Source organism: Dromaius novaehollandiae, chromosome 29, assembly GCF_036370855.1.
Source record: "Dromaius novaehollandiae isolate bDroNov1 chromosome 29, bDroNov1.hap1, whole genome shotgun sequence".
Lineage (NCBI taxonomy): Eukaryota > Metazoa > Chordata > Aves > Casuariiformes > Dromaiidae > Dromaius > Dromaius novaehollandiae.
In genome coordinates this window covers 558,479-584,851 of record NC_088126.1, presented here as the reverse complement: position 1 = coordinate 584,851, position 26,373 = coordinate 558,479, and the positions used below count along the sequence as shown (strand labels likewise).

General features: G+C 53.1%; 2 protein-coding genes and 2 non-coding genes across 17 annotated transcripts in view; all 4 read left to right on the top strand.

Annotated features, from left to right (window-relative positions):
- Window positions 1–22,018, top strand: part of UBAP2L (ubiquitin associated protein 2 like) — a 32,668-nt gene extending 10,650 nt beyond the window's left edge. For 5 of the 14 annotated variants that reach the window (XM_064498942.1, XM_064498948.1, XM_064498943.1 and 2 more), the window contains 21 exons: window positions 1,404–1,463; window positions 5,159–5,211; window positions 6,705–6,790; window positions 7,253–7,424; window positions 8,289–8,490; window positions 9,842–10,119; window positions 10,555–10,727; window positions 11,615–11,804; window positions 12,479–12,533; window positions 13,046–13,220; window positions 13,371–13,443; window positions 14,121–14,316; window positions 14,415–14,503; window positions 15,267–15,320; window positions 15,981–16,062; window positions 17,649–17,866; window positions 17,956–18,061; window positions 19,335–19,402; window positions 19,758–19,955; window positions 20,399–20,449; window positions 21,100–22,018. In XM_064498942.1, coding sequence (XP_064355012.1) covers window positions 1,404–1,463; window positions 5,159–5,211; window positions 6,705–6,790; window positions 7,253–7,424; window positions 8,289–8,490; window positions 9,842–10,119; window positions 10,555–10,727; window positions 11,615–11,804; window positions 12,479–12,533; window positions 13,046–13,220; window positions 13,371–13,443; window positions 14,121–14,316; window positions 14,415–14,503; window positions 15,267–15,320; window positions 15,981–16,062; window positions 17,649–17,866; window positions 17,956–18,061; window positions 19,335–19,402; window positions 19,758–19,955; window positions 20,399–20,449; window positions 21,100–21,195 — 2,675 coding nt within the window. In that variant the 3' untranslated portion in view covers window positions 21,196–22,018. The remainder of the gene's footprint in view (window positions 1–1,403; window positions 1,464–5,158; window positions 5,212–6,704; window positions 6,791–7,252; window positions 7,425–8,288; window positions 8,491–9,841; window positions 10,120–10,554; window positions 10,728–11,614; window positions 11,805–12,478; window positions 12,534–13,045; window positions 13,221–13,370; window positions 13,444–14,120; window positions 14,317–14,414; window positions 14,504–15,266; window positions 15,321–15,980; window positions 16,063–17,648; window positions 17,867–17,955; window positions 18,062–19,334; window positions 19,403–19,757; window positions 19,956–20,398; window positions 20,450–21,099) is intronic. The other 9 variants (XM_064498949.1, XM_064498951.1, XM_064498952.1 and 6 more) reach the window with 6 other exon arrangements.
- Window positions 10,985–11,121, top strand: LOC112994392 (small nucleolar RNA SNORA58). Its single transcript, XR_003261937.1, has one exon. It is a non-coding gene; the product is annotated as a small nucleolar RNA SNORA58 (small nucleolar RNA).
- Window positions 15,749–15,883, top strand: LOC112994391 (small nucleolar RNA SNORA58). The gene has a single exon (XR_003261936.1). It is a non-coding gene; the product is annotated as a small nucleolar RNA SNORA58 (small nucleolar RNA).
- A 1,573-nt stretch (window positions 22,019–23,591) lies between the features above and the next one.
- On the top strand, window positions 23,592–26,027 carry HAX1 (HCLS1 associated protein X-1). Its single transcript, XM_064498956.1, has 8 exons — window positions 23,592–23,949; window positions 24,316–24,506; window positions 24,623–24,762; window positions 24,894–24,939; window positions 25,085–25,200; window positions 25,333–25,483; window positions 25,563–25,706; window positions 25,886–26,027. Exons 1-7 carry the CDS (start codon window positions 23,897–23,899, stop codon window positions 25,679–25,681), a joined length of 816 nt encoding a protein of 271 aa, XP_064355026.1. The 5' UTR covers window positions 23,592–23,896; the 3' UTR covers window positions 25,682–25,706; window positions 25,886–26,027.
- The last annotated feature ends 346 nt before the right edge of the window (window positions 26,028–26,373 follow it).

The following is a 26,373-nucleotide window of genomic DNA, read 5'->3' as shown; positions in this document are numbered from 1 at the left end:
TATGGGAAATTTGGAGGTGGATGATTGCGGTGTGAACTTGTGCAGGCTGTTGCTCAACAGAGGCACAGGAACACTTGCCTCCAGTTTGCTTTCCAGCAGAAACCATGCTGCTTCTTTGGAAGAAGAGGCTTTTTTATAAACTGTAGTGTGACTAACACCTGCAGGTTTTCCTGATATTCAGTGTATCCTTCTGAGAATGTTTTTGAGTTTAGATGTTGTCTTGACCTTGACTGGGGTACTGGTAGCGTTCTCCTTCCTTTCATGGTGGTCTTGCTCAAACTGCTTTGAGATGAGACCTAGCTACAGAAAGCTAGCTGAAAAGAAATCAGTTTATTGCTTCCCTGTTTGTACCAAAACCTCTTGTTCACTGGGCTATGAACACTAATCTGCCCTTGCACATTTTCTTGCACTGGAAAAATGATATATTGGGGGGGGGTTTGTTGTTTAAGTATGCACACAGTTATACAAGTGAACTCAAGATTTTTGCAGTGCAATAATTGGGCAGTGTGTCATGGGACAATCTCTAATCAAAAGTTTTTAGTTGTGTATTTTTAAGTGTTTGGGTGGGGTTTTTCCTTTTTTTCTTTCTCCCTGGGGTAGTCTTGCATCACCATTTCTACATGCCTGTTTTCTTGAGCGTTCAAGTACCAAGTTTTGGTTATAAGAAGCATTCACAACTGTACATTAATGTTGCAATAAGCCATTTCCCTATTTCTTGTATACGATGACAAACTTTGATTGCTTTGGAAGAAGAGAGAAATAAAGTACTGTGCCCACTTGTCCTTACTTAGTTTGTAAATCTGTGAAGCGACAATAACCTAGCAGATGAATTTTTACATCTAACTTGCAAATACTTCTAAGCAATAATCCCTTTTACTGTGCACTGTCAGTGTAGGCTTTATTCTTCAGAAAATGGAGAGCTTATTGATGACTTTGAGAAATGGAGCCATTTAAATACCGGACGACTGGTGTAGACATATGTTAGTTGAGGGCCGTGGGTGCATTTGTGTCTCTGGAGGAAAAAGGGATGGGAATGCATGACCTCTATATACTGTAAGTTTATAACTGTCCGTTCTGCACAGGCTTATGTATGTGAGTGTTTTGCGGAAACATAAAGCAGCTTAAGTACTGGTTGGGGTGAAATGAAGGTTTTTCTTTTCTGATGAAACTATATAAATTAGCTCTAGTGCTACAATGCACCCATAAAGTTTATCGTGAAACTACACTGTTCACATGTGTCATGCATGGTCATTTTGTTTCCATTTTAGTAGCCTCAAACATCTCTTTAACAATATCCACAGGTACAATGTGACTGATATACATAGGGGCAATGAAACTCGCTTTCACTTCTTAAGTCACAATTTCACTGGTTGTCTGTCTTGTCTTTTTTTTTTTTGTTTCAGGACTTGATTTCATTGGGGGTGAGGGGTCAAATTATCCCCGAAAATTTGACACTGCTCCTGGTACGATATATCCAGGTGCACTAACTGCCCCGGATACCTTTACTTTATAGCTTTTTTAAAAAAACAAAAAGAAATATCTGTGGATATGTCGTTCTTTTCTCTCTTAATTTGTTTGTTTTAATGAATATTCATTGTTTGTTCTGACTATGCTTCTACTAATGCTGACACCTTGAATATATCTTGGGAGAAGTTAACCCATATATTTGTAGATCGTGTAAATTTTGACTTCAGCCACTGCTTATCAGCACCCATAGCAGCCCTGTGTCCACAGCATCGATGACAGAGTATCCTACCCAAGGGGAGGAAGCATTAGGCAGCTCAGTCATATTCTGCTCGCCTCACGTTCAGAAAGTTATGACTTGCCTTTGTCCCGGTGCTGTTTTCTTGATAGCGTGGTGTGGTGTCTGCAGCAATCACTTCACTGGCCTCTGCAGCATGTTTCTGCAGTGGGTTCAAAACACTGCTGCAGGGGTAACCGGTCTTGCTAAACTACCTCAGCACTTCACCTCTGCTTACAGCTATCTCTGGGCGAGCAATGCATTTAGTAGCTGCTTTGGCATGCTGTTACTGCACAGCTTTTCTTCATCGGAACAGATCTGCCCTGCAATTGATATTTTAAGATAACCAGGATGCTTGGTGGCAAAGCTGTTCTGTGCCTTACACCTTTTTTTTTTTTTCCTGCTCTTATATATTTATGCCTTTGAAGCCAGGAGAACCCATGAGATGATCCCGTCTGCCTTACTAAGCCTACAAAACTCCTTCAGAATCCATAACAAGGCCAAAAGCTTGATTGACTAATGTCTTCTCCAGAAGGGCCTTTAGCAGCACTGATATCCAGATTTCAGATAGATGGGGAACCTGCTGCTTTGCTCTTGAAACTCAAGAATGAATGAGGACTGTTGAGGTTGTAGAGTGTTTTGCAGGGTGAGGGTCCTGAAGGCACTTCAGTGCAGACCTGCTTTGAGTGTGTGTTGTTTTGGAGCATCTCCATGTTCTTACCTCTAGGTTAATCTTTAACTCTCACAGGCAGCACAAGGCCATCTGCTAGAGTTCTGCCATTGTGCTTTTGCCACACTTGTGGTTTTGATTGGTTTTGTGTTCTTTTGAGGATGCCGAGCTGTTTTTTGGGTCTGTCACCCTTTCAGGCATGGGCAATGAGCATGTATGCATTCATTCAAGGTAGCTGCTGACTACCTGATGGGTTGAGGGAGGAGCAAACTGATTTTATGGCGATTGCTCTCCTCTCCCACTAAAAGGAAGAAATTGTATAGACAGAAAAAAAACCCCTTACCATGGGATTTCCTTCATCAGCAGTGTTTGCAGCAAGTACAGTTCACCACAGTCTGTCAAGCAGCTAGCTGCTTTTCGTTGTGGCACGTTGTGTATTTAAGTTACTTTACTCCTCTGTTACTAGATAACAGAATTGAAATTCTGCCTAAAAAATGGATATATCCTCTACCAATTTTTTTTTTTCTGATTTGAGGAGCTTTAAGAAATCTGCTGTTCTCTGAAGGGCTTCCTTACCACAGAGAGGAGGGATTGCCATTCTGAAAAAAACACTTCTAAAATTGTCAAAGTGTCAGAGTGCTGCTTGCATTATGGGTCTCCCCTTCAGAAGAGCTTGAGGGAGAGAGAGGTACTTGGTATCTTTCAAAAAACGAAACGCAGTGCTGGTTAGAAAGCTGTCCGTTCCCTTTCTGGAGAATGCCTGCTGTACCACTGCTCACTGCAGATCTTGGTTTTTCCACTCGTCTCTCCATGTGCAAGGAGCGCAAGCCAGGCTGAGTAGGTGCCCAGTACTCAAGTAGACTTAGCAGGAGATGTTCTGACATACAGGGAAAGCCCCGTTAATGGCTCTTCTTCATCTTCAGGATTTACTTCTGCTTTCCTTGCTGCTTTGCTTCGCTTATTTCCGCAAACCTACTTAAATGAGCAAAACTAAAATGGAGTCTTGTGCCCACGTTCCTCGGTGCACAGACTCTCCTGCAGGAAACCCTCCTGGCTTCCAGCTCTCCTCTGCCAGTCGCAGCTGACTGAAGTGCCTCCAGCTCCCACTTCCTCCCTCTGGGTAGGGGACTGAGCTAGTAAGATCTTTCTGGTCCGTGAGAATCTGGAAAGGAGCCTTCCTGTTACTGCTGTGGGGGCACAAACAAATGTAAGAAATGGTGAAACCCAGCTTTTAAAACTCCAGATGTGTTGTGTGTTGGATGGATCTTACTCTTCCCGATGCTTCTTCCTGGGGAGGAAAGAGTAGTGTGCCTCAAGGTTCCCAGGACCGAAGGAAGTTGTTGTATTAACATTTGTATTTCTAAATTGAATTTTAAAAATCCAGGAAAGGTTCTTAGGTTAATTCAACTTGTCAGGCAAAAACATGCATTTGGTGAACTAAATCCCTCACTTCTAGATACGCAGTTGCTTGGATGTTTCAGCCTCATAGTTAAAGTGCCTATGGGAAGTTCGGCTGTATTCTTCCCCCCAAAATCTCAGAGTCTGATTGTGTCTTTTAAAGAAGAGTCCAAAATGTTCTCATTCCACACACAGTACGTTTTTATGCAGTGAAAGGCTTTCAGCTGATAAAGGGGCTGATGCCAACTTGTCCTATCCTTGTAAATGTCTACAGAATTAACCCTGTTGGCTGTGTTGGCTTTTGTTTTTTGGTTTGTATGGGCTGAAGATGACTGGCACAAAACAGCGGGCTGTTTTTGTGCTGTGAATTCTTTGGATGTAAAATTCCTGCTCTCTTCCCACACCAAATTTTAAGTTGTCCAATGGACTTGAAGTCAATGTGTAAAATTCAAAGTACTGAGGTTAAATTGGGATGTAAGTGAGAGACTGAACTGGTCAAAGAAGACACAGTCAGGCAAAAAAACCTTTTTTTTAAGTAAACTTTGCTATCTTACAAGTTGCACTATGGTAGAATGTGGCTGAAAATCTTGTGCTTTTCTCTCTGTTATTTTAAGCTATGGACTTTGTGCATGTCTGAAACTGGGCACAAATTCATGGATCAGTTGGTCCTATACATTTTCCTTTTGGATTCTGCTTTACGCAGGAGTTTTTGATGCAGTGAGGTTTCAACTTTTTTGAAAAAAATATGAAGCATGCAAATGGTTCAGTTATTCCTGGGTTTTATATAAGCTTATTTAGGTAAAACAGGGCTTTATGCTAAACTTAACCTGTAGTGCCCTTTGAAGCAAACTCATGTGCCTGCCAGGTTTACCCATGGGGTGACACAAGACTGTGTGACACTCCTGCACAAGAGCTGGCCTCTGGAGCAGGCCTTGTCAGGAGGCCCACGAAGGAGGTGCTCTGCCAGGGCTGCTGGGGTGACACTAACTGCTTGTGGGTGCAGAAACGTGCAGCTACTGCGATAAGAGGGGAAATCGGGCAAAACTGATGCCTCCAGGCAAGGAGGCTGGGGAAGATGCCAGGGCTTCCTTGCTGAGCTCAGCTTTCCTGTTTGGTGCTGGGTATGTGCTTCGCCCTCGTTGCTAGCCCAGCGGTCCCCTTGTTTCAACTTAGCCTGCCTGAGCAAGGCTGAGGGGATCTTGGGTTGGGGGCTACTGCTTTAACTTGTCTGGTTGGCAAATAAAAATCCACTCAGCTGCTTGCAAAGCTCCCCAGTGCTTCCCTGACTTTCATTAAAAAGTAGAGCTTTGATACACAGATAACTTCTCTATCTGTTGTTATCCTTGTAGGTGCATGGAGGGCAGCGACAGAAGAATGGGGAACGGAGGACTGGAATGAAGATGTAAGTACTCTAAACGGCTCCTCCTCGGCATGTCTGCCGGCAGGGTGGTATCCTGTGTGTATGCACACAGCTGGAAGAGATGCACAAAGCCTGTCCTCTGCAAGCCATGGGCATAGCCCAAGCCAGGCTCCCAGTTCTGGGAACTAAGATGAATGACTTGGAGTAGGATAAATATTGGTGCTTCTAAAATGCATGGGTGGTAGAACTTGTCATAGGAGCCTAAGATGGGAAGGGACTTCCTGGGGCATTGAGTCTGGTCCTCTCTTATTTCCTGCAACCGCATTATTAATTGTCGCTCCTCCAGCTGAGTGGCATTTTGTAAAAGTTTGCCTTTGATCCACAGTGCACACAGTGGAGGAGGCAACAGTGGCTTGGTGCATGTCACAGGCCTCTGCTGCCGAACATTTGGATCGAACAGAAGCTGTGCTTTACCTTCCGACTTATTCTTTGGCTTGCTTCACTGCTTTCTATTCTCTACCTGTAATCTTTCAGGGGAGAATGAGGCACTGTTATCACCTGCTTTAGTGCTGGTGTGTCCATTTCTTCTGAGCTGGGCCTCAGTCCCACTGTTTAAATTGAGAGAATTTCTGTTCTTGCAGTTGGGAGCAGGATTGGGGGTTTCTATTATTATTATTATTATTATTGTTATTAGTTTTGCATGCTCGTTTTGGCTAGGCCTACGAAACTGGCACAAAGGGAAAGCTTTCTTGCTCTCCAGGCACTGTCTGAAGGAAATGGTCCTGCTGCGTTTGGAGACACAAGCAGCTTCTGTGTCTGTCCAAGTCAGGTCTGCTTGAAGAAAGTCTTGATAGCCCTTCTTGCCTTCGGTGTGTGTAATATGCTCTCAGAGATTCCTCAAGGCTGTGGGGTTTTTTTTGTTGTTTTGTTTTTACTATTGCGATATAGTTGCTTGGCAGCTCCTTAGTCTGGAATGAAAGCTGTTCATATTCAATTGATTTCTTGGTTAAATCACAGGTGGCTTTTAAATCTCCCCTTCGTTCCTTTTGAGAAGCATTATTTTCCCCTCCACAGTTTAAGTAGATCTGTTGGTTTCCAGTCAAATCACTTAGGGGATACCAGGATCATTGGAAACTCAGATATCAGTCTGAAGCTTTTTTCTTTGACTTCTCCAGCAATGTTTTCACCTACCTATGGAGTGGGTTTTGCAGATCAGTGCTGCGTACCCTGAATTTGGAGCATCTGATCTGGAGTATCTGTAAGGCCCCAGCAGCCCTGGTGGATTTGTGAACCACTAAAAATTAGTAGGAGGGGTGTTTTTTGAAAAAGCCTGGCAGATGATTTGTGCACTTGGCAGAGAAGAAACAAATAAAAGCTGATTCTTATGAGAGCCAAACTGATTCTTGTGGGAGTAGTTAAACCTGAACACTTTGTTTCTTGAGTCTTTCTGTGGCTGTTGTATCAAATACCTGTGTGCTTTAGTTGGCATCCCAACACCCTGTTCTTTTGGATTCTTTTTCCCTCTTGTCTTCCAGCTTTCTGAGACTAAGATCTTCACTGCCTCCAACGTGTCTTCAGTGCCTCTGCCTGCAGAGAATGTGACAATCACAGCTGGACAAAGGTGATAGCCCATGGTGATACTGCTTATCTGGCAAAAGTGACACAAAAATCCCAGAGTAATTCACCATCCCATACTAACCCTTGTGAATTAGGTAAAATGCAGCAGTTGTGAATAAGCCAATACAGATTTAAATAGAAATGCTGAATTAGGAGTTCCTGGGTCCCAATCCTGGATCTGAGTTTTATTCTAGGCTCTGCCACTGGTTTTTCAGATTTCTTTGTGAAGCAAGTTTGGGGCATGTTTCTGTGTTTAAAGTATGCTTTCTGTGAATGTAAATGTTGGTCTCTGCTCTTCTGAGGTTGCTAGTGGCAGTTGTGAAATAGCATTCCACAGATTCATTGGGGTATGTAAGGCAGAAGGCATGAACTGGGAGGCCGGAGGTAGAATACTGCTGTAGTGAAAGTGAGGAATGTGTCAGCTCCTATGTTAACCTCAGTGGATTCATCCTCTTTCTTTATCCAGAATTGATCTTGCAGTACTGCTGGGAAAGACACCCTCTTCTATGGAGAGTGAGTCGTCAAACCTGGAGTCTTCCCAGGCTCCTTCCCTGGCCCAGCCGCTGGTGTTCAGCAATTCCAAGCAGAGTGCTATATCCCAGCCTGCCTCTGGTAACACCTTCTCTCACCACAGCATGGTAAGGAAAACAGTGTTCTCTGCCAGCGTGACGGTTTTTTAAGTGTTGGTTTCTGTTACGTTCTTGATCCACGTTTGGACAATATATGAAATGTGGTTCTGACACCTGCTCTACTTGTGGCATAGTCCTCCACTTGAATGATTTGTGAGTCTGGAACTCATTAATTAGAAATAATTGAGATAATTCCTCCCCTCTTGTCCTCGTCAGACTTGTGATATATGCTTCTTTCCTGCTTGGAGGAGAACAAAAGCTTTTGCAGTCCAGAGGCTTGCAAATATTGTAGTTTCTGAGAAGTGGAACTGGTTAGGAGTTTGGTATGAGATAAAATGCTAGCAGCTCTGTACTGAAGGATGAAGAGAAGAGATATTGAATCTGCAGCAGAGATGTGCACAGCACTGGACAGATGCTTCTTTGTATAACTTCAGCAAAAGAAATAAAAATTGTGTGCTTAATGATGACATAGTTCAGGAAGGGTTTTCAAAACCATCTTAATTACTGAAAAGCCGAGTTCTACTGGTGTTTGTCTTTTTCAGTGAGATGGGATGTGTGTGAATAGTTTAGTACCTCTTTAAAGATCCTGTGTGTTAACTTTCTTGGTGAATGTCTATGGCACTGTACAATATGTGGATTAGGCAACAAAGTGTACCTGTGCTCGTGCCTGATAAAGGCTGAGAGAGAAGTATGAAGTTTCTTTGCTAGTGGTGTCTGTGCGCATGGAACTCAAGACTTAAACTGAGGCATCCAGTGAGAAGAAGCACGTTACAGTACATTTCAGCATATATTAAAAGTCATATATCTGTCCTTGGAACTAAGTTCCAAGCCAAGGGAGACACTGACTTTGCTCTTTCATTGCTGAAATTGCAGGTGAGCATGCTGGGGAAAGGATTTGGAGATGTTGGGGAGGCCAAAGGCAGCAGTACCACAGGTTCTCAGTTCCTGGAGCAGTTCAAGACAGCCCAGGCTCTGGCTCAGCTGGCTGCTCAGCACACCCAGCCTGGCGGGAGCACCACTGCCTCCTCCTGGGACATGGGATCCACTACGCAGACCTCGTCTCTTGTGCAGTATGGTAAGGAAAAGCAGTGTGGCTTCCCAACTGGGAAAGCGTTCTCCCAGATCTGCAGAAACATGCTGCAGTCGGCAGTGTGAGGGATTCAAAAGGAGGGCCAGATCTTAAAGCCATTTCACTAAGTGCTCCTCAAGTTCACGAGCAAGCTAACTTTGCTGGAGAAACTAAAAGAATCGCAGGTACGAGTTTGTGGAAAGCATTTCCTGACTAGAGTAGAATGTAATATTGTATCAGAATCTGTCCTTGTTCCTTTTATACTTAAAGCAGTCAAATTCAGTCTGTCTCTTAGTCATTCCAGCCAACTTCTGGGCCAGGTTTCTAATGCTCCCAAGTCCCGCGCAGTGGGCAGAGCTACTTTTTGGTGTAAATCTGTATGACAGGGAAGAGGTCTGAAAATGGGTGCCTCCAGAGAATAGTTCCTCAATTCAGACACTTATGAGTCTCATCTCACTGCTGACCTGATGTCTCTTGTAAAGGAATGTTATTCTGGTGACTGTTAAATGCCAAGAAGTAACTCTACCTCTGAACTAGCATGAGGGAATAAGCAGCGATTATTGAGAGGCTTCTGCTTTTCAGATGAAACTCTGAGTCCTAGTGTGGTCGAGTACTGATGCCATTTCTTTCAGCTTCTGCATTTTATTTCTTGCTATAGGGAGATGGCTCTGGTTCAAATCTAAGCTGAAGAAAAATTGAGCCCTGTCCTAGTAACAGTCAGTGTTGGCAGCTCCTGATCTTTTCAGACAAGGAGCCACAGAGGAGAGCTGGAGAGCATAGGAGTTGTTTGTAGTAAGCTGTGGTATTGAGTAGGCTTCGGCAAAGGAAGAGGGTGGTGTGGGGTGCTGAGAGTGGGCAGCCCTGAGTGGTGGTGTAAGTACTGGGTATCCCGGGAGCTACAAGGAAAAGATCAGGCAATGAAATGCAGTGGTGGTGGTAGAGAAAGGGAAGGAAGCAGTGTCAGGCCTTGCAGGAGTCAGGCATGCGGTGCCTCCGCACAAGAGACTTTGAAGTCGAGTCTTCATAGGAGGATAAAGGACTTCTGCTGTCCAAGCTCACTTTGTCCTGTAAAGATGGTAGAAAGAGCTGACAGGAGAAGGGATTAAAAGGCTCACATTGGCAGTTAGAGCACAAGGTTGGGAGTGGGGATGCTGGAGTTCTCTACTCTGCGGAACCATCAGTTTGCTTCAGCAGGACACACTAATGTGCTAAATGATGCATGCAGTCTGGGAATTCTGTTTCACAAGATCTGATTTGTAACAGGCACTTGATCACTTCTTGATATTGAGAAATTTTAGAACTTGCTTAAACTTTAAGGGGAAAAAAATCCTGATAATTTGACTCTCTCCTCTGGTAGATCTCAAGAACCCAACAGACTCTTCTGTGCATAGTCCCTTCACCAAGCGTCAGGCCTTTACATCAACTTCCACCATGATAGAAGTGTTTATGCAGGAGAAACAGCCTGTGGTGACCGCCTCCACGACAGTGCCGGCGCCCCCTTCTTCACCGCTGCCCAGCAAAACCAATCCTGTTCCCCAGATGTCCCCAGGGTCCTCAGACAACCAGTCGTCCAGTCCCCAGCCAGCGCAGCAGAAGCTGAAGCAGCAAAAGAAAAAAGCATCATTAACATCAAAGGTGCAGATTGGGGAAGGAGGCATTGCATTGTGTGTTAGAGCTGCAGCAAACTCCCTTTGAGCTGGTGAGGGAGAGGCTGGGCTTGGCTTTTCTGATATTAGCATCGATTTTTGTGGGGGTGATAGAGAAAAGCTTGTGTTCCTGGACTGAACAGAGGCAAGCAGAATAGTTCAGAAGATGCAAGCCTGTAACTACCATTATGTGGGAAATGAGGATGGATGCTAAAATTATTTTTGAGAAGCTCAGGCTGTTTGAGGACTTTCTGCGCTTCTCTGCAGTGGAGCGAGGTGCATGTTCCAGCCTGACATCAAAGAGCCTACCTGTTTCTGTGCTAAATTCTCTGCCTGATTTGGTCTGCCCTTGTTTGACGTGGGTTTTTTCTTCTGTGCTCATCCTGAGGAGAGACTGACCTTTTGCGTTTTCCCTCCCTTGCAGATTCCTGCACTTGCAGTGGAAATGCCTGGCTCAGCAGATATCTCAGGGCTAAACCTGCAGTTTGGGGCATTACAGTTTGGTTCGGAGCCTGTTCTTTCGGAGTACGAATCGACGCCCACAACAAGCGCCGCTGTTAGCCAATCTCAAAGCAGCCTGTACACCAGCACTGCGAGGTGAGGACCAGGAGTGAAGAAGAGAACTGGGACACGCATCTGTTGCGGACAGAGGCTGATTCCGCATGCCTTGGACTGTGAGGGAGCAGTGTAACTGAGATGGGCTTGTTCTTCAGCCTGTCTCTGATCTGGTAAAATGTGAGGCGAGGAAGTGAGATATGAGGTAGAGAGAGATTCCCTGTTAGCAGGTAAATGAGACTGCCATGATTAATCCAAGCAATAGCTTTGGAAGGTAGCTTGTTCGTCGGGCTTTCGTTAGGCATACCAGTAGACCCTTTCTGACTGTGCCTGTGGTCATAAAGGGGGGACAGTGTATGCAACAGCAAAGCGTAAGTTGCCAGCAGACTCGTTCAGGCAGATCTGTGACTGACTGGCCTGTGGTACTTGTACAGAAAGCAAATGTTTCCTGATGCAGTTAAACTGTTTTGCTGAAATACTGAATCCCCAGCACAACTGCTTCATGATGAACAGGTTCTGGGTGTTTTGTCCTACTCTTTGCCTAGCAAACCAGAACACAGTGAAGTAGATGTATCTAAGGTGAGGGTGTCTTGCCAAAGCAAAGTTTTCCTGTCTTCTGTTGGACTGCCCTCAATATCTGGCTAGTCCTTTGAGTGCTGGGAACCAAGTGGCGACAGCTTGTGTAACTTCACCTAGAACATAGCACTTTGTGGTGCAAGGCTGCAGGCAGATGCTAGTGTTCTCCTGTAGTTGGGCTAGCTCTTTTCTGGGTGTGTTTTGTGCTTGGTTTAGTTGGCTGCTTTGGTGCCTCTGTTGATGCTTGGGGCTCTTTATTTTGAATGTTTGAAATGTTGACCCAGACTGTAAGGTCTCCAGCTTGCAGCAGGGCTGCTTTGGGAAGAGTGAAAACTCCTTTTTTTCCTTTGCAGCGAATCTTCGTCCACAATTTCGTCCAATCAAAGCCAGGAGTCTGGTTACCAGAGCGGCACAATACAGACAGCAACATTTACCTCCCAGAACAGCGCTCAGGGACCACTGTATGAACAGAGATCCACACAGACAAGGCGATATCCAAATTCCATCTCTTCCTCACCCCAGAAAGATCTCACCCAGGCCAAGGTAGGAAAATGGCTTTCCTCATCCTTTGTGCTGACTAAGTGTAGTGTGTGAAACAGTGCCTTGGAAGGAGTGAGGAAAATAGGGGTGTTTTAGCTAGTGTTTCTGTGATCCTCCAGCCTCACCAAGTGGCTTGTGGGCTCTTGTGACAGCTTTCCTTCAGCTGATAGCAGAGCTATTTGATATTTACTTGCCAGGGCCTGGGCCAGCTGTGATCCCCCGGCCAGACCGTGTGGCGTTGAGTTAAATGTAAACAGTGGTTAAGTTGACTGCAGGCGATGTTTCATGTAATGTGTAATTAACCTGCTGCAGAGTGACATTCAGGCCAAGGATTTAGTTTCGTCTTAGGGATTTGAGCCTTGCGTACTTGACAAGTGTTCAGTGCTGGGAATAGTTACAGTAACATCAGTTTTGACTAATAAACTTGGGTGCAGGATTTTGAGCCAGTCTGACTACCAGCAGCAGTGAGACCTCTTGCACCTTTTTCCAGTGCGTGCTAGGGGGCCAGCTGTGGCACTGGACTAGTTGAGCTTGGGACCAGTCCTGATGCCATGTGATACTTGTTGATAGCATGCCTTTTTCATGATTTGGGAGGGGGTGTGGAACGGATCTGACAAGTGTGCCTCTGAAAATGAGCAGCTGCAATGTCCAATCTTTTCTTTTTTTTCCTTCCTTAGAATGGTTTCAGTTCTGTACAGCCCACGCCATTACAAAACACGCAGGCCGTTGAAGGTGAGCCTCTGTGAGGGCGGTCGGTATCCTGAGTCTCTTGTACTCCTTGTACTCTTTACTTTGGGTGAAAAGCTTCATCTGTGCTAATAGCAAGTCCTTTCCCTGCTGGTCTGATTGCTGCCACTAACATTATTTACTTACCTTGAAATGTTCAGCTTTCTGCTGATAGATCCGTGAGATCCATGATGAGTTGTTTTAATATCATCTCCCTGATGACAATTTACTCTCTCTCTCTCTCTCTCTCTTTTTTTTTTTTTTTTTTTTAAATCTGAAAGGCGTCTCATTCACAGATCTTGAAGCTTTTTGCAAAGTCAATGGCCCTGTGGTATTGGTGGGTGTAAACTGAGGTGTAGAGTGTAGTGGCACAGTCACAGCTGTGGAACTGGTTGGCAGCAGTGAGGGAAGCTCCAGGTCTCCCAGCAACTCCAGCTGGGCCTTTGCTGCTCTGTGCCCCTGAACTGTCCTTCAAGAGCTGCCAGTACTTGCCCCTAATACAAAGACTTTGTTTACAGGTGCTACAGGTCCCGCAGTGAAATCTGATTCCCCCTCTGCTCCCAGTATCACACCTCTAAATGATGGGGTATCTGCATCATCCTTGCTGACAACAGCCAGCCAACACTCATCAGCTCTGAGCAGCCTGAGCCACAGTGAGGAACTCCCCAGTACAACCACCGCCCAACTCAGCAGGTGAGCTTGGCAGATGCGTTTCTACAGAAGCAGATGCCGGGCTCTGCCTGTTTGCCTCTGCAGTCTCCCTTCCCAGGTGGCAGCAGGCCTGGTGCTATCCATGCAAAATTTTGCACCTTGAATTGATGGTGTTTTTTCCTTCTTCCACAGTACGTTACCCACTCAACAGAACAGTCTGTCCTCATCTACATCCTCTGGGCGAACGTCAACTTCAACTCTTCTGGTGGGTCTGGGCGTGCTCTAGCACTGTGTACCCCCATGCTTTTGCTCAGCTCGGAGAGGTCTGATGTTCCTTGCCTTGGACGTGCAGCTGGCAAGGGTCTGCAACATGCAGTAGTGACAGGAATTGCCTGGTTGCTGGTTAGTGAGTGCGTTCTGTCATGCTGAAGAGTGTCGCCTGTCCTAGTGGTGTCACAGAGGACTCTTCAAAATACGGTGTACGCACCTCCACCTTGAGGCTTTCTGACATGCAGCCTGTTTCAGACCTAATAGTAGCTTCTTTCTAGTTTGTAGCTGTTGAGAGAAAAGTGCCACAGAAGAGGCAGAGTTGCAACCAGGTATCAAGTCAGACTGGAGTATGGAGTCCAGTGCTATTGGCCTCGGCAGCAGGATGACTCTCCCCGCTGCAAATGCCTGTTCAGTCCTGCTTCTCCCAGCAGACAGACATGTTGGGACAAAGCAGCATGAGTGGCTTGGAAGCGTTAGGGGTTGGCTGCTATCAGGAGTTTGGACTTAAGCCAGATGCAAAGCAGGCTTCTTTGTAGCCTGCAGCAGCTGAGTTCATAGCAGGCTCTCAGGAATGTCCAGGTGCAGACAGAGCCGTGTTCTTGCAGAGCTTGTGCTGCTCAAGCCCAGTCAGTTACATCTGCCTGATCTAACTCTCTTCTCCTCCTTCCCTAGCACACAAGTGTGGAGAGTGAAGCAAGCCTGCATTCTTCTGCTAGCACTTTCTCCACCTCCTCCAGCACGGTATCAGCCGCTCCGCCAGTGGTGAGCGTTTCATCCAGTCTCAGCAGCGTCAGCAGCCTGGGCCTCAGCCTCAGCAGTAACTCCACGGTGACGGCCTCAACTCGCAGCTCAGTTGCAACAACATCAGGTACTTTCCTGGCTACTGCTAAACGGGAGGAGGGTGTGGGGGCTCAAAGAAACAGCTTCTGCTGTTTGTTTCACTGTGCAACTTTTCCTTTCCTTCAGGAAAAGCCCCTCCCAATCTCCCTCCTGGAGTCCCACCGTTGTTGCCTAATCCATACATCATGGCTCCAGGGTTACTACATGCCTATCCGGTGAGTGGGGCGACCGCTGGCTCTTTGCAGCGGTATGGCATGCCGCTAGATCCTCCTAGCTCTGTCTCTAGCTGGGAGGGAGGGGTGGAGCATGCCAGAGAAACCAAAGTTGGCACCAGATGCAGTCGAGCAGATTTAGCATGGTTGACCTTGTAATATAAATGTTTTAACAATAGCCCAGTGGGGCTGCCCTGGGTGGGAAGAGTGCGGGTGTCCTGTCTGCCATAGAACAGGAGCAGGAGAAATCCACTCGCCCATGGGGATAAATGTCTGTAATGCTGCTCACCACAGAGCAGGTATTATCTGACTGTTTTATGTGACCTTCCCAACCTTCTGGGGAGCAAAAGCCCTTGGTCAGAGTATGGCTCATGAAAGCATGGAGCTGCATCAGCAGCATAGTATGATAATGGCCAAACAGTCAGAACAAGGGAGGTGACTGCCTCGAAGTCTTGAGCTGCATTGCAGTTTTTTCCTGAAGATAAAGACAGAGCTTTCAATGTTGCAATAATTTCTGGAGGGAAGATTATCAAGTGTCATTGCTTTAAGCAGTATGAAGCCGTGGTGCTAAGCATTGGTGCTCACCACTCATCTGGATGGCTCAGGAAAAAACCCTTCACACTGTCAGTCTTGCAGTTGTGAATGCTGGCTGCCCGCACTTGAATAATTGCGTAGCCTCTGATCGCTTGCTTCTGGCTTTATCTAACGACGCGATTGGAACATTCACAGTCTGTGTTCCTAACCGCACCTCCCGCTCCTTTTCTAGCCACAGGTGTATGGATACGATGACTTGCAAATGCTCCAGACGAGATTCCCATTGGTGAGTACTGAAGATGAACACAGATACTAGCTGCTAGGACTAGTGGAAGCAGTGTCTGTGCTGCATGCTTTGGGTGTTTAGACGTGTCAGGCTGTGAAGTAGTCCTGAAGAGCTGGCAAAATGGGATGCTAAAAGGATGCACCTCTTTGGCAATAGTGATGAGTTAATCAGTTGCCCCTTTGCACTTGGGAATTAATAGCACTAGTTGTTCAGGCAGCAGTATTGATGGTGGAGCTAGGGAACGTATGAGCTAATGTAGGCAAAGTTGTGTTGTCTGACAGTGCTGCGAGGAGTTCTTGCAGATACTTGCCTCTGATGCTTGAAAGAGGCAGTGACTAAACACTCTTCTGAGAATTGTTTTTTATTTAGGAGTATGACGCATGTGCCCTGTGTTGTGATGTGCTGGGGAAAGTCCAGGCAGTTAAGGACTGCATACCAGTAGACCTTATCTGGTTCTTCTGATAGCCAGACGAGGGGGATGGTGCATGCAACAAAAAGCCGGAGCTGCTGCAAGCTGTCATCAGCCTTGATGTGACTGATTAGACTGCAATACTCCAACATATCTAGTGGTCGCATCCCAGAAAACCTTCTTTTCCAAAAGATGCATCTTGACGTGTGGATAGAGCTTATGGAATTTCTTCTTATGTTTTTATCCTTCAGGATTACTACAGCATCCCATTCCCTACACCCACCACCCCGCTGACTGGAAGAGATGGCAGCCTGAGCAGCAATCCATACTCTGGTAGGGGAAAAGGATCGATCTGATTATATATCAAATCAAGTGTTCTTCCTGAACATGTGGCTGCTTATTAGTTTCCTTTGCAGTTGTCTGCTGGAATTACGTCTGCACTGGCTTTCTGTACTTGCTTTAGTCTGTAGCACTTTTCTCAGAAGCAAGTTCTTGACTTCTCTTGGATCCATCTGGTCATGTCTAGGCATGTTAGCAGAAAGATATGGACAAGTAGGAGTTACTGCAGCAGCCGGAAAGGGACTGAGGAAGGCCTGGAAGAATGCATGAGGCAGAAGACTGGAACTGCTTTTCAGGTCCTGGTGAGACAGGAGTTAAGCAGAGCGCACTGCTCTGCCAGGCGCTTTGAGTAAAAATGTGAAGCAAGGTAAAATCTGTGCTGACTAACTGGATAAATGAAGTTTTTAAAACTGTGCAGCAGTCTTAGTTAAAGCAAGCAGGATGTTTAGAATCTTTGTCAAATTTAAAACAAATGCCCAGTGGGTGACTGGTTTTTCATTGACCTTGGTTGGTGCCTTCTAGCTGCTGATTCACAGTGAAGCACTGAAACCTGTGAGTAGCAGTTGCCCTGAGCTTTCCTGCGCTTCAGGGATTGTTGCAGTTTGTGGTTTGCTCCGTTTCCAACATTGCTTCTTCCCTGTTTCAGCAAGAACTTGATAGCGTGAAAGCGCTTTTGCCCAGCATGTTGAGGTTGAAACGGCAAGCTCAGGATGGTGGACTGTTGCATACATAATGTGCCAAATTAACTTTGGTGATAATTAATGTTTGTAGCTGTTCTGGACTTGCCTGTGAGCTGGAGCAGCATTGAGAAATTCACTGCCTTACTGTGCGAGCCCTGAATAGGGAGAGAGTTTGAATGAGAGAGCCAAGCAGGTGCTCATAAAGAAGGGCAAGTGGAGGCTTCCCCAAGCCCTCGTGCAGTGCCCAGACTGCTAGCTGGGAAGAGAGGAAGTGATGTTTGAGTATTCTCTGAGGGCTGCTGGGCCTCCGCAGCGCATTTGATTCGGTGCCACGATGCGAGGAAGAGGGAGGTGTGAGCAGCCCTGTAAGAAAGAGGCCATTCATGTATCTTTAGCTGGAAGATATTTGACTCTTATCTTCAATGAGGAGCTGTTTGCTGGTAGGACAGGGCCCCCAGGCTGCTGCCTCTGGTCTGGTTCTGGAGCGCGTTGTTTTTAGGGTGGTTGTTGATGCACTGAGATGGCTTAGGGAGAGCTCTAACATCTGGGCCCTGTTCTTGTGCAGGCCGCCAGTGGCAGGGTTTATCTCGTGGGGTGACATCAGGCCGCACAGCACCGCGGCTTAGCTGCTGTGACTTTCCTTTCTTCTCCAGAGTCGTCTGCTCTCTGTCCGTCAGTGGTGCAAGGGATATACAGAATGGGGAAGCAGCTAACAGCTTAGCTTTATGTAATCTACCTGGCACTTGCGTGCAGGGATCCGAGGACAAAGATTGCAAGTACGGCAGTCCTTAGTAGCTGGGGGAGGGGTGGATCGAAAGCTGTGTCACTTCTAGATTGAGACAGAACAAGGGCAAGTAGTTGATGTGTACGTTCTTCAGTCTGCCTTCTCATTTATTGCAGGTGACTTAACAAAGTTTGGTCGAGGTGATGCCTCTTCGCCTGCTCCTGCAACAACGTTGGCCCAGCCTCAGCAGAGCCAGACACAGACTCACCACACAACGCAGCAGACGTTCCTGAACCCAGCGCTGCCTCCTGGCTACAGTTACACCAGTCTGCCGTACTACACAGGGGTACCAGGGCTCCCTAGCACCTTCCAGTATGGGCCCGCCGTGTTCCCTGTGAGTGTCCCGGAGGCCGGGCTGGGGATCTGGGCCAAGAGAGCAGTGCAGCAAGAGCTCTGCTCACTCTGCTCCTCTCCATCCGTTAGGTTGCTCCTACCTCTTCCAAGCAGCATGGTGTGAATGTCAGCGTCAACGCATCAGCAACCCCTTTCCAGCAGCCCAGCGGCTATGGCTCTCACGGATACAGCACCGGTAAGAGGCCTAGCGGAGCGTGTTTCTCATCGGCAGAGTTGCTACTGGCAGTGGCAGGGCTCGTTCAGCCTCGCTGACAGGATGAGGGGATTGTTCTCTTAGTGTCTCCAGCAGCATCCAGAATGGATTGCAAGGGAAAATGGCCTTGATGCAACTCGCATGTCACTTGATTCTCCTTGAAAAGGCCCAGGCTTGTCCTGTGTTAGCAGGTCTGATGTAGATTTGAGGAGTACAGAGCGTTTCGCACCCTCCTCTGAGAGCCACAGTTGGATGGCTGAGGCCTTGGACATCTGTGTCACATCAGAGTTTAGAACAAGAAATTGCCACATAATTGCATCTCTTACTGCCTGTATGTAATCAATAGATAAAAAAACAAAAAACAAAACATTCCATATTTGAGTCTGGGAACTTATTTGACTACTGTCTGGCTTGTTTGGCAGATTGCGTGTTGAAAAGAAAGTTGTGAACCTGACGCTTCTCTTGGTGCTGGGATTCATTGGTTAATTTTTCTGCTGATTTTATAAAGGGCCTACCTTTAGGTCCCGCTTCCAGCCTTTAGGTTCCTATCATGCCTTTTTTCACTGCACTGGAGCCTTTTGGGATGTTTTTCTCTTCACAAAGATACTTCACTCTGTAATAAGTTACCTTAATCATCTTCCCGGGAAACCAAACACTGAGTCTTTCAAATCTCTCTCATCGCAGCACTTTCCAGCCCTCAAATGATTGCTGAGGCTTTCCTCTGTACCGCCACCCTCTAGAAACTGTGGGCCTCAGGAACGTGGGCTGTGTGCCAGCATTGCTGGCTGTTGCACCAGCCATGCCAGCCTGCAGAGTTGAGTCACCTTTACGTGGAATTCCCTGACTTGCGGCCAAGGAGCTCTTTAGCCCTTCTTGCCACCACATCAAGCTGGGAGTTCGTGTTATTGTCTACCTGGTACATCGTCTTGGCTGCTCTCAGAGTTGCTGCTTTCTCTGTTTTTCAAGAACGTGTGTTTCTGTGGGTGGCAACAGGCACATGCATTTGTTTCTGTGGGCATTCAGCAAAGTGCTGTTGTCCAGATGGGGAGAACCTCCACACTTACAGGCACATTGTGACTTGGCCTTTCCCAGACTCTGCTCTCTTGGAAGATGACTGTCTCCAAACCTTACTTCTCTGCTAGGCCACTAGAGCTCTTTGCTGCCTGTGGTGCTGGTGAAACTGGCAGTAGCTCCTGCTGAACTGGTGGCTGTTGCCTATTTCCTCATAGTTCCTTCCATATATCCTCCTCCCCAGGTGTATCTGTGACATCCAGTAATACAGGAGTGCCAGACATCTCGGGCTCTGTCTACTCCAAAACTCAGGTTAGTCTCCTGCGTGCTCTCTGGGAAGGCGTAGCTTTGCCGGGGAGCGGAACCCCGGCTCTAATGCAGTCTCCATGGGTGGTGAGGCTTATTCTCCCTGTCTGGCTGCTCCAAGGGAAGATGGAGTGAAATGTATGGCCTTTCCCAACTCGGAGTAATTCTGAACCCGTGCAGGGTGGGGAGGGTCGTGCGCAGCCATTGCTTCCCCTCCCTGCCCCACGCAGGCTCCCCTGCCCTGTCCGTGGCTGGTGCCATGACTTGTAGTGCCGGGAAGGGGCAGGCCCTGCCTGAAAGAGGCAGAGGAGCACAGCCCGGGTGCTCAGCCCTTACTCTGCCCTTGGTCTCTCCTTCTCAGCAATCCTTCGAGAAGCAGGGATTTCACACTGGAACCCCGGCAGCCTCCTTCAACTTGCCTTCGGCGCTAGGCAGCGGCGGCCCCATCAACCCTGCGACGGCTGCGGCGTACCCTCCCACCCCGTTCATGCACATCCTGACCCCGCATCAGCAGCCCCACTCGCAGATCCTCCACCACCACCTGCAGCAGGACGGGCAGGTAAGCGACCCCCTCCCTCCCCAGGCCCTCGCTGGGTGTTTCCTAGGGCTCTCGCTCCCCTGGCCCCCTTCTCCCTCCCTCCCTCACGCCCCGCAGCGGACACGTGCAGACACGCGGTGACACGCACATGCTCACACCTGCACATACACACAGGGCCTGTAAGAGCGAGAGGTGAGGAAGGGCCGGGGTGCACTCAGCCGGGGGGTACTCCGCACGGCCCCGTTGCTGCCGGGCCGTACCAGGTACGGTCGGGTAGTGCCCCTCCACGCAGACATACCTGGTACGTCCTGACCTCCCCGCTCCTCGGAATGGCGGCTTCGCAGGCCAGCAGTAAAGGGGTTGCTCGCCACCAGCCACAACCCCGCCGTAGCTTTCAGGTCTAACCGTGGATTTCTATTGTCATAGTTTGTCCCTTTATTTTACATATCCTGGTACTGCAACAGCTTCCATATTTGCAGATGATACTGTGCTGCCAACGCCAGCAGGAAGACCAGGTAATGAACCTCTCTGATAATGCATTGCACTTGCCCTGGGGTCTCTCCCCGCCCCTAAGGCCCCCCAGGCTCACGTAGCCCCTTCCTTCTCTCCCTGTGGTCCTGCCAGGCGAGGAGAGAGGCCCTCAGTCAGTATGTGCACCACACACACCTGCGCGCACAGACACACACCCCCGTGCTCAACCCCTTCCCCCTCTCCCCCTCTCCCTGCCGCGCCGCGCGGTGCAGCGCAGCCCCCGCAGAGCTGCCGGGGCCCTGCCGCCCGCGGCGCTGGATGCGGCGCTGGCCTGGAGGAAGGCGCAGAGCGGCTCATGTGGCGGGGGAGGCTCCGTGGCTGCTGGGGCGGCCGACGGCGTTGCGCGAGGGTCACCCGCCGGCCGCGCCGGGCGCTCGGTGCAGGAGGCAGCCCGGGCCGTGCAGCCGCGGGCCCCGGGGAGCTTGCGCTGGGCCGAGGCGGGTCAGCAGAGCGCTGAGGAGCCGCAGCCCCGAGCGCCCGGGGGTCTGCGGGCCCCTCCGGCTGGAGCTCGAGCCGCCCAAGGCACTGTGCCGGTGTCGCCCTGCGGCGCAGGCCGGGGCTGGGACCCCGGGACCGAGGCGCACGCTTCCCTCGCGATAACCGTCTGCTTCCCCTTCTTGCCTCCTCCCCGCAGAGCGGCTCCGGGCAGCGCAGCCAAGGCAGCTCCATTCCCCAGAAATCCCAGGCCAACAAGTCTGCCTACAACAGCTACAGCTGGGGCGCCAACTGAGGCCCGAGCGGCCCCTCGCCCACCACTCGCTTCCGGAAGAGAAATCCCACCGAACCCGACGCCGAAGGATCCCCGGGGAGGAGAGCGCCCTGCCGCGGGGCAGCGCCCAGGCCCCGCAGCCCCCGGGGCAGGGCAGGGCAGGGCGGGCCGGCAGGTGCCTCTGCGTTGTCTGTTTTCAGCCACCTTTCCTGTTGTATGTAATATAGAATTTGTATTTTTTTCTTTTTTTTTTTCTCTCTCTGCATTCAGATTCTGCACCGTTTGCCGTAGGGGCCTTTTTTGGTTTTTACTCCTTTCTCCCTTCTCCCCTGCCCCCTCCCCACACCTCCTGCTGCCCTAGAACCTCTTGGATCCAAAGGAGTGGAAGCTGCGAGTCGCCTACAGCAAACCCCCTTATTATTAGGAATAAGAACAGTAATTGATATGAACAGCATTGTAAGATGAATTAGTTGAAGTGTTTTTTTGTACCGTGTTCTAAATTTAATGGATAAATGTGTCTTGTATATAAAAACAAAAACCCCACGCCGTCCTGTAGTTCTCTCATTTCCTCACCCACACTCCGCTGCTCTCTGCCACCAGCCCCGAGGAGCCACGGAGGGCACCCCCTTATTTTATGTTCTCCATCTGCGCCCCTCCCTGCGGGCCCCGAGTGCAGGTCCTGCCCCCACCCCCTTGCACGCTGTAAGTATCTTCTGCTTTTGGTTTATTTTTTGGTCTTTTTTTCTATGCAGTCCAGATCTTGTATTTTTCAGTTCAAACTGGTCACTTCAAATGAAGCCCCCGTGTGGGTTATTTACTAAAGAGAATAAAGATCACAAAGTGATGTGTGTATTTTTTAATACCTACCTTCTGAGCCTTGTTCAGTATTTTTGGCGCAGGGTGCGGGGAGCCCTGGGCAGCGGGAGGTCGGTTCCCTGGAGGCCGGCGGAGCCTCCAGCTTTTTTTTTTCTTGCAGGTTTTGTTTTTTTCTCCCCCTCCTCAGCAGCTCCTTCTCCCCTGCAGCCCTGGCTCCTGGCCTGGCCCTGCAGCACTCGCACCACGGGGCTGCATTGCTGCTTGTTTCTGTTGTCCCCCTGTGTCCCCACGTTGGCAGCGGCTCCTCGCGCGGGGCTGCGTCCCCCCCGCGGGCGTGGGGTGGAAGCTCTTGGCACCTTGCTCGGAGGCAAGGATGCGCTGGGGGGGATCTTTGTGGGGCTGGGCCCCGCCATGTCCCTGGCTGTGGGGCGGGCGAGGGGAAGCCGGGGCGCAGCAGGAAGCCGTGTGGGTGCAGGGCTGGCGGCGTGCGGAGCCGTGGGGCAGAGCTGCCTTCCGGCCCCGCGGCACTCGCTCCTGCTCGCTGCCCTCAAAAAAGCGCGGGAGCTGCTGCGGAAGGGCGGCCATGGGGCCTGAGCGGGGCTGCGCTGGCAGGTAAGGGGGCAGGGGCGGGGGGCTGCGGGGGTCCCCGGCCTCGGGGGTGCAGCGGGTGCAGCACTGACCCCCCCGCCCCGTGCTCTGGCCCCGCAGGAGGGAGATGCTCAGCCCTGCCGGAGCATCCCGGGATGGACGGACCCAGCCCGGGGACCCGGAGGGCCGGGCCGGGGGCTCGGCACGTGGGCGCCTGGCTCCCGCGAGGACGGAGCAGAGCACGGGCGGCCCCGGGGGCGGCGCGGCCCTGGCCGGGGGGGTCCCCCTGCGGCCCTTCTCCGTGCGACCCCTGCGAGAGCGGCTGGCCCAGCCGCCCTGCGCCGCCCCCCGCGTCGACCTGCGCGAGCGCATCCGGCTCTTCGAGGCCGCCCCCCCGGCCGGCCCGCGGCCCCGGGCTCCCCCGGGAGAGGCCGAGAAGACGCAGCCCCGAGGGGGGGCCCGGCCGGCTGCCGGGGACAGGCCTCCGCCGCCCTCGAGGCTGCCGGCCCGGGGGGACCCGGCTCCGGCGCAGCCTCCCCCCTGGCCCGTCCCCGCGACGCCGCGCTGCTCCGTGCGGGAGCAGGTCCGAGCCCTGGAGCTGCGCTGCGCCCTGAATCCAGCCCCGGGGACCCCGCCGGGACCCGGCTCGCAGCAGCGCGGCGGGAGGGAGCCGCAGCCACAGCCCGTCTCAGCCGCCCAACCGCGCCCGGACCCGCGGGGCTGCGGGCAGCCCCTGCCCCGGCGGGAGCTGGATGGACGCGCACGGGGCCGGAGGACGATGTGGGCCGGAGCCCGCTGGCTGCCGGGGGCGGCGGGGGCAGGACGGGGGGCTCCGGGGCTGCCCTCGGCTCTGGGCTCGCAGCCGGGCTGGGCAGAGACTCCCTGGCTCCCCGCAAACTGCCCTGCCCCGGTGCCCACGCGGAGCGTCGCGCTGGGGTGGGCCCGGAGCCCCAGGGACGGACATGAGCCCCGGGAACGGCGCGAGCCCCGGGGACGGACATGAGCCCCGGGAAGGGCCTGGACACCAGGGACGGGCCTGAACCCCGGGGACGGACATGAGCCCCGGGATGCGCCTGAGCCCCGGGGACGGACATGAGCCCCGCGGGCGGCTCGGAGCCGCAGGAAGGGCCTGGGCCGGCCCGAGCCCGGCCCGCGGGGCTCCGTCCGTCCGCCCCTCGCTGAGGGCCGCGCTGGTACCGCCCGGGCCCCGGCGCCTCGCGACACTCGGCGGCGCTTTGCGGCGGCCGCGGCCCGCCCTACGGCAGCCGGGAGGCGGTGGCGGGTCACGGCGGCGGCGGCGCTTTCCGGCAGGAGCAGGATGAGCTTTTACGACGTGTTCCGCGGCTTCTTCGGGTTCCCGGGGGCGCGCAGGTACCGGCCGGTGCTCCCCGCGGGCCGGACCCGCCCGGTGCCTCGGGCCGGGCCCTCTCGGTGTCCCCAGGCCTCCCCGGTGCCCCGGGCCGGGCCCTCTCGGCGTCCCCAGGCCTCCCCGGTGCCCCGGGCCGGGCCCTCTCGGCGTCCCCAGGCCTCCCCGGTGCCCCGGGCCGGGCCCTCTCGGTGTCCCCAGGCCTCCCCGGTGCCCTGGGCCGGGCCCTCTCGGTGTCCCCTCGTCTCCGGCAGCCCCCGGGCCCCTGAGCCCGGCCCTCGCAGCGCCCTGACCACCCCCCCGGCCCCGTGTCCTGGCGCCCCCCCCCCCCGGTGCCTCCCCCCGGCGGGCTCAGCGCTGCGGTCCCGCAGGCCCCGGGACCCGCTCTTCGGCGGCGACGCGGCGTGGGACGAGGAGGACGAGGAGGAGGACGGCGACGGCTGGGCCCCGCCGCGGCCCCCTGAGCACTTCGGCTTCGGCGGCTTCGAGGAGCTGCTGCGCGACGTGGGCGAGCTCCTGGGCGCCTTCGGGGGCGCCTGGGCCGGGCCCCCCCAGCCCTTCGGTGGGCACGGGGCTGCCGCGGCCGGGGCTCCGGGGAGGGGGCGGGGGGGGCAACGGAGCCCCTGGGGCCGGCAGCGCTGTGGGGCGCCCGGCCCTGACCCCCCCGCCCCCCCCCAGGGCCCCCCCTGCCCAGCCCCAGCGAGGACGAGGACGGCGCAGGGCGGCCGCTGCGGGACTCCATGCTGAAGGACCCGGACGGTCCGGTGCCCCCGGAAGGCCCCGGCGCCCGCCGGCGGCCCTGGAGCCCCTTCGCAGCGGTGGGTGAGGGCTGCGCTGCCTCGCGTGGCCGTCGCGGCCCTTCCCATCGCGCGGCGGAGCTGGCGCGTGCCCCGCTGCCCCCGGGCCGTGCTCTGCCGCATCCTCACCGGCATCTGGCTTCACCTTGCAGCTGGAAGACCCCCCGCCGGCTCCCCCCGGCCTCAAGGAGGACCAAGGTCGGTGGTCGCTCGGCCGGGGGCAGCGCTCGCCCCGGGTGCTGCCGGTGCAGCTTCCCCGGTGCAGCCGCCCGCGCTGCCGCGGCGCGTCCCGGCTGGGGCGTCCCCCGCACCCCGCTCTCACGGGCTCACGTCTCCCCCGCAGACTTGGACTCCCAGGTCTCCTCCGCGGGGCTGGGGACCATCCTGCGACCGACCGAGCCAAAGCCCCGCTCCTATTTCCAGAGCGTCTCCGTCACCAAAGTGACCCTCCCTGACGGGGTGAGTGTCCCCTGCGCTGCTGTGGGTGAAGGGGGGGCCGCGGGTGCCGTGGCCCGCCGTCCCCCATGGCCTCCCCGCGCGGCACCCCGGGTCACGGGCTCGGCGGTGACGCAGCCGGTGCTCCGCGCGCAGGCGGTGGAGGAGCGCCGGACCGTGCAGGACAGCCAGGGCCGCCGGGAGACGACGGTGACGCGCCGCAGGGGCGACCAGGCCTTCATCGCCACCACCAAGGAGGACGGGCAGAGCAGGGACTACCGGGAGGAGGTGGTCAACATGGACGACCGTGAGTGCCGGGCGGGGGTGCAGGTGGCGGGGGGGGGGCGCGGGCCGGGCGCCGCTGAGCGAGCCCTCGCCGCCCCCAGGGGAGCTGGCGCAGTTCGCGGGTGCCTGGCAGCAGCACGACGAGCTCCGCACTCCCGGCCCGAGCGACTCTTCATCCGCGCTGGGCCGCCTCTTCCGGCGCTGGTTCTCCAGCTGGTAGCTGCCGAGCGCCGCCGGGAGCCTCCGTACGTACGGGGGGGGCGGGTGGCCCCTCTCTGCCCCGCGGGCTGCTCTGTCGGGGGGAGCCTGGGGCTTCCCGGGGGCAGCGGGGACGGGCCTGGGGGGCGGCTGCAGGCCACCCGGGCTGTGTCCCCCAAAGCTCGGGGGGATGCGGCCCCTCCTCACGGCCCCTTTTTTCTTGCAGGTGTGTCCGAGGCCGCTGGGACCCGGCGCCTGGACCGGGGCTGCCTCCCGGGGTGCCGCTGAGCCGCTGCCACCCCCGGGGGCTGAGTGTGTGCGTGTGCGCGTGCGTGTGTGTGCAGAGCAATAAAGTCTATTTATGCTAACGGCTGCCTGCGAGGCTCCTTCGGGCGCTGCCGGGGGCCGCGCTTCTCTCCCCGAGGTGGATTCGGGGCGCGGGCGGCTGCAGGGCTCGTCGGCCCTGGCCTCGCGCCGGCACCGCTTTCCTCTTCTGTTTCGTTACCTCCCGTGGCTCGGTGCTGATGCCTCCCCTGGGCTGCTCTCGCCGGCCCGGCCCGGGAGCCCGTCCAAGGCCGCTTCATTAGCGCTCCCGCGTCGCCGCTGCGCTTGGGCAGGGATGCGGCAGGCCGGGGCTGCCGGAGGGGAAACTCCTGCGCGGAGCGACGGGGGCTGCGCCTGCTCACCTGCGCGAGCCCTGGCCCTTCCCTGGCC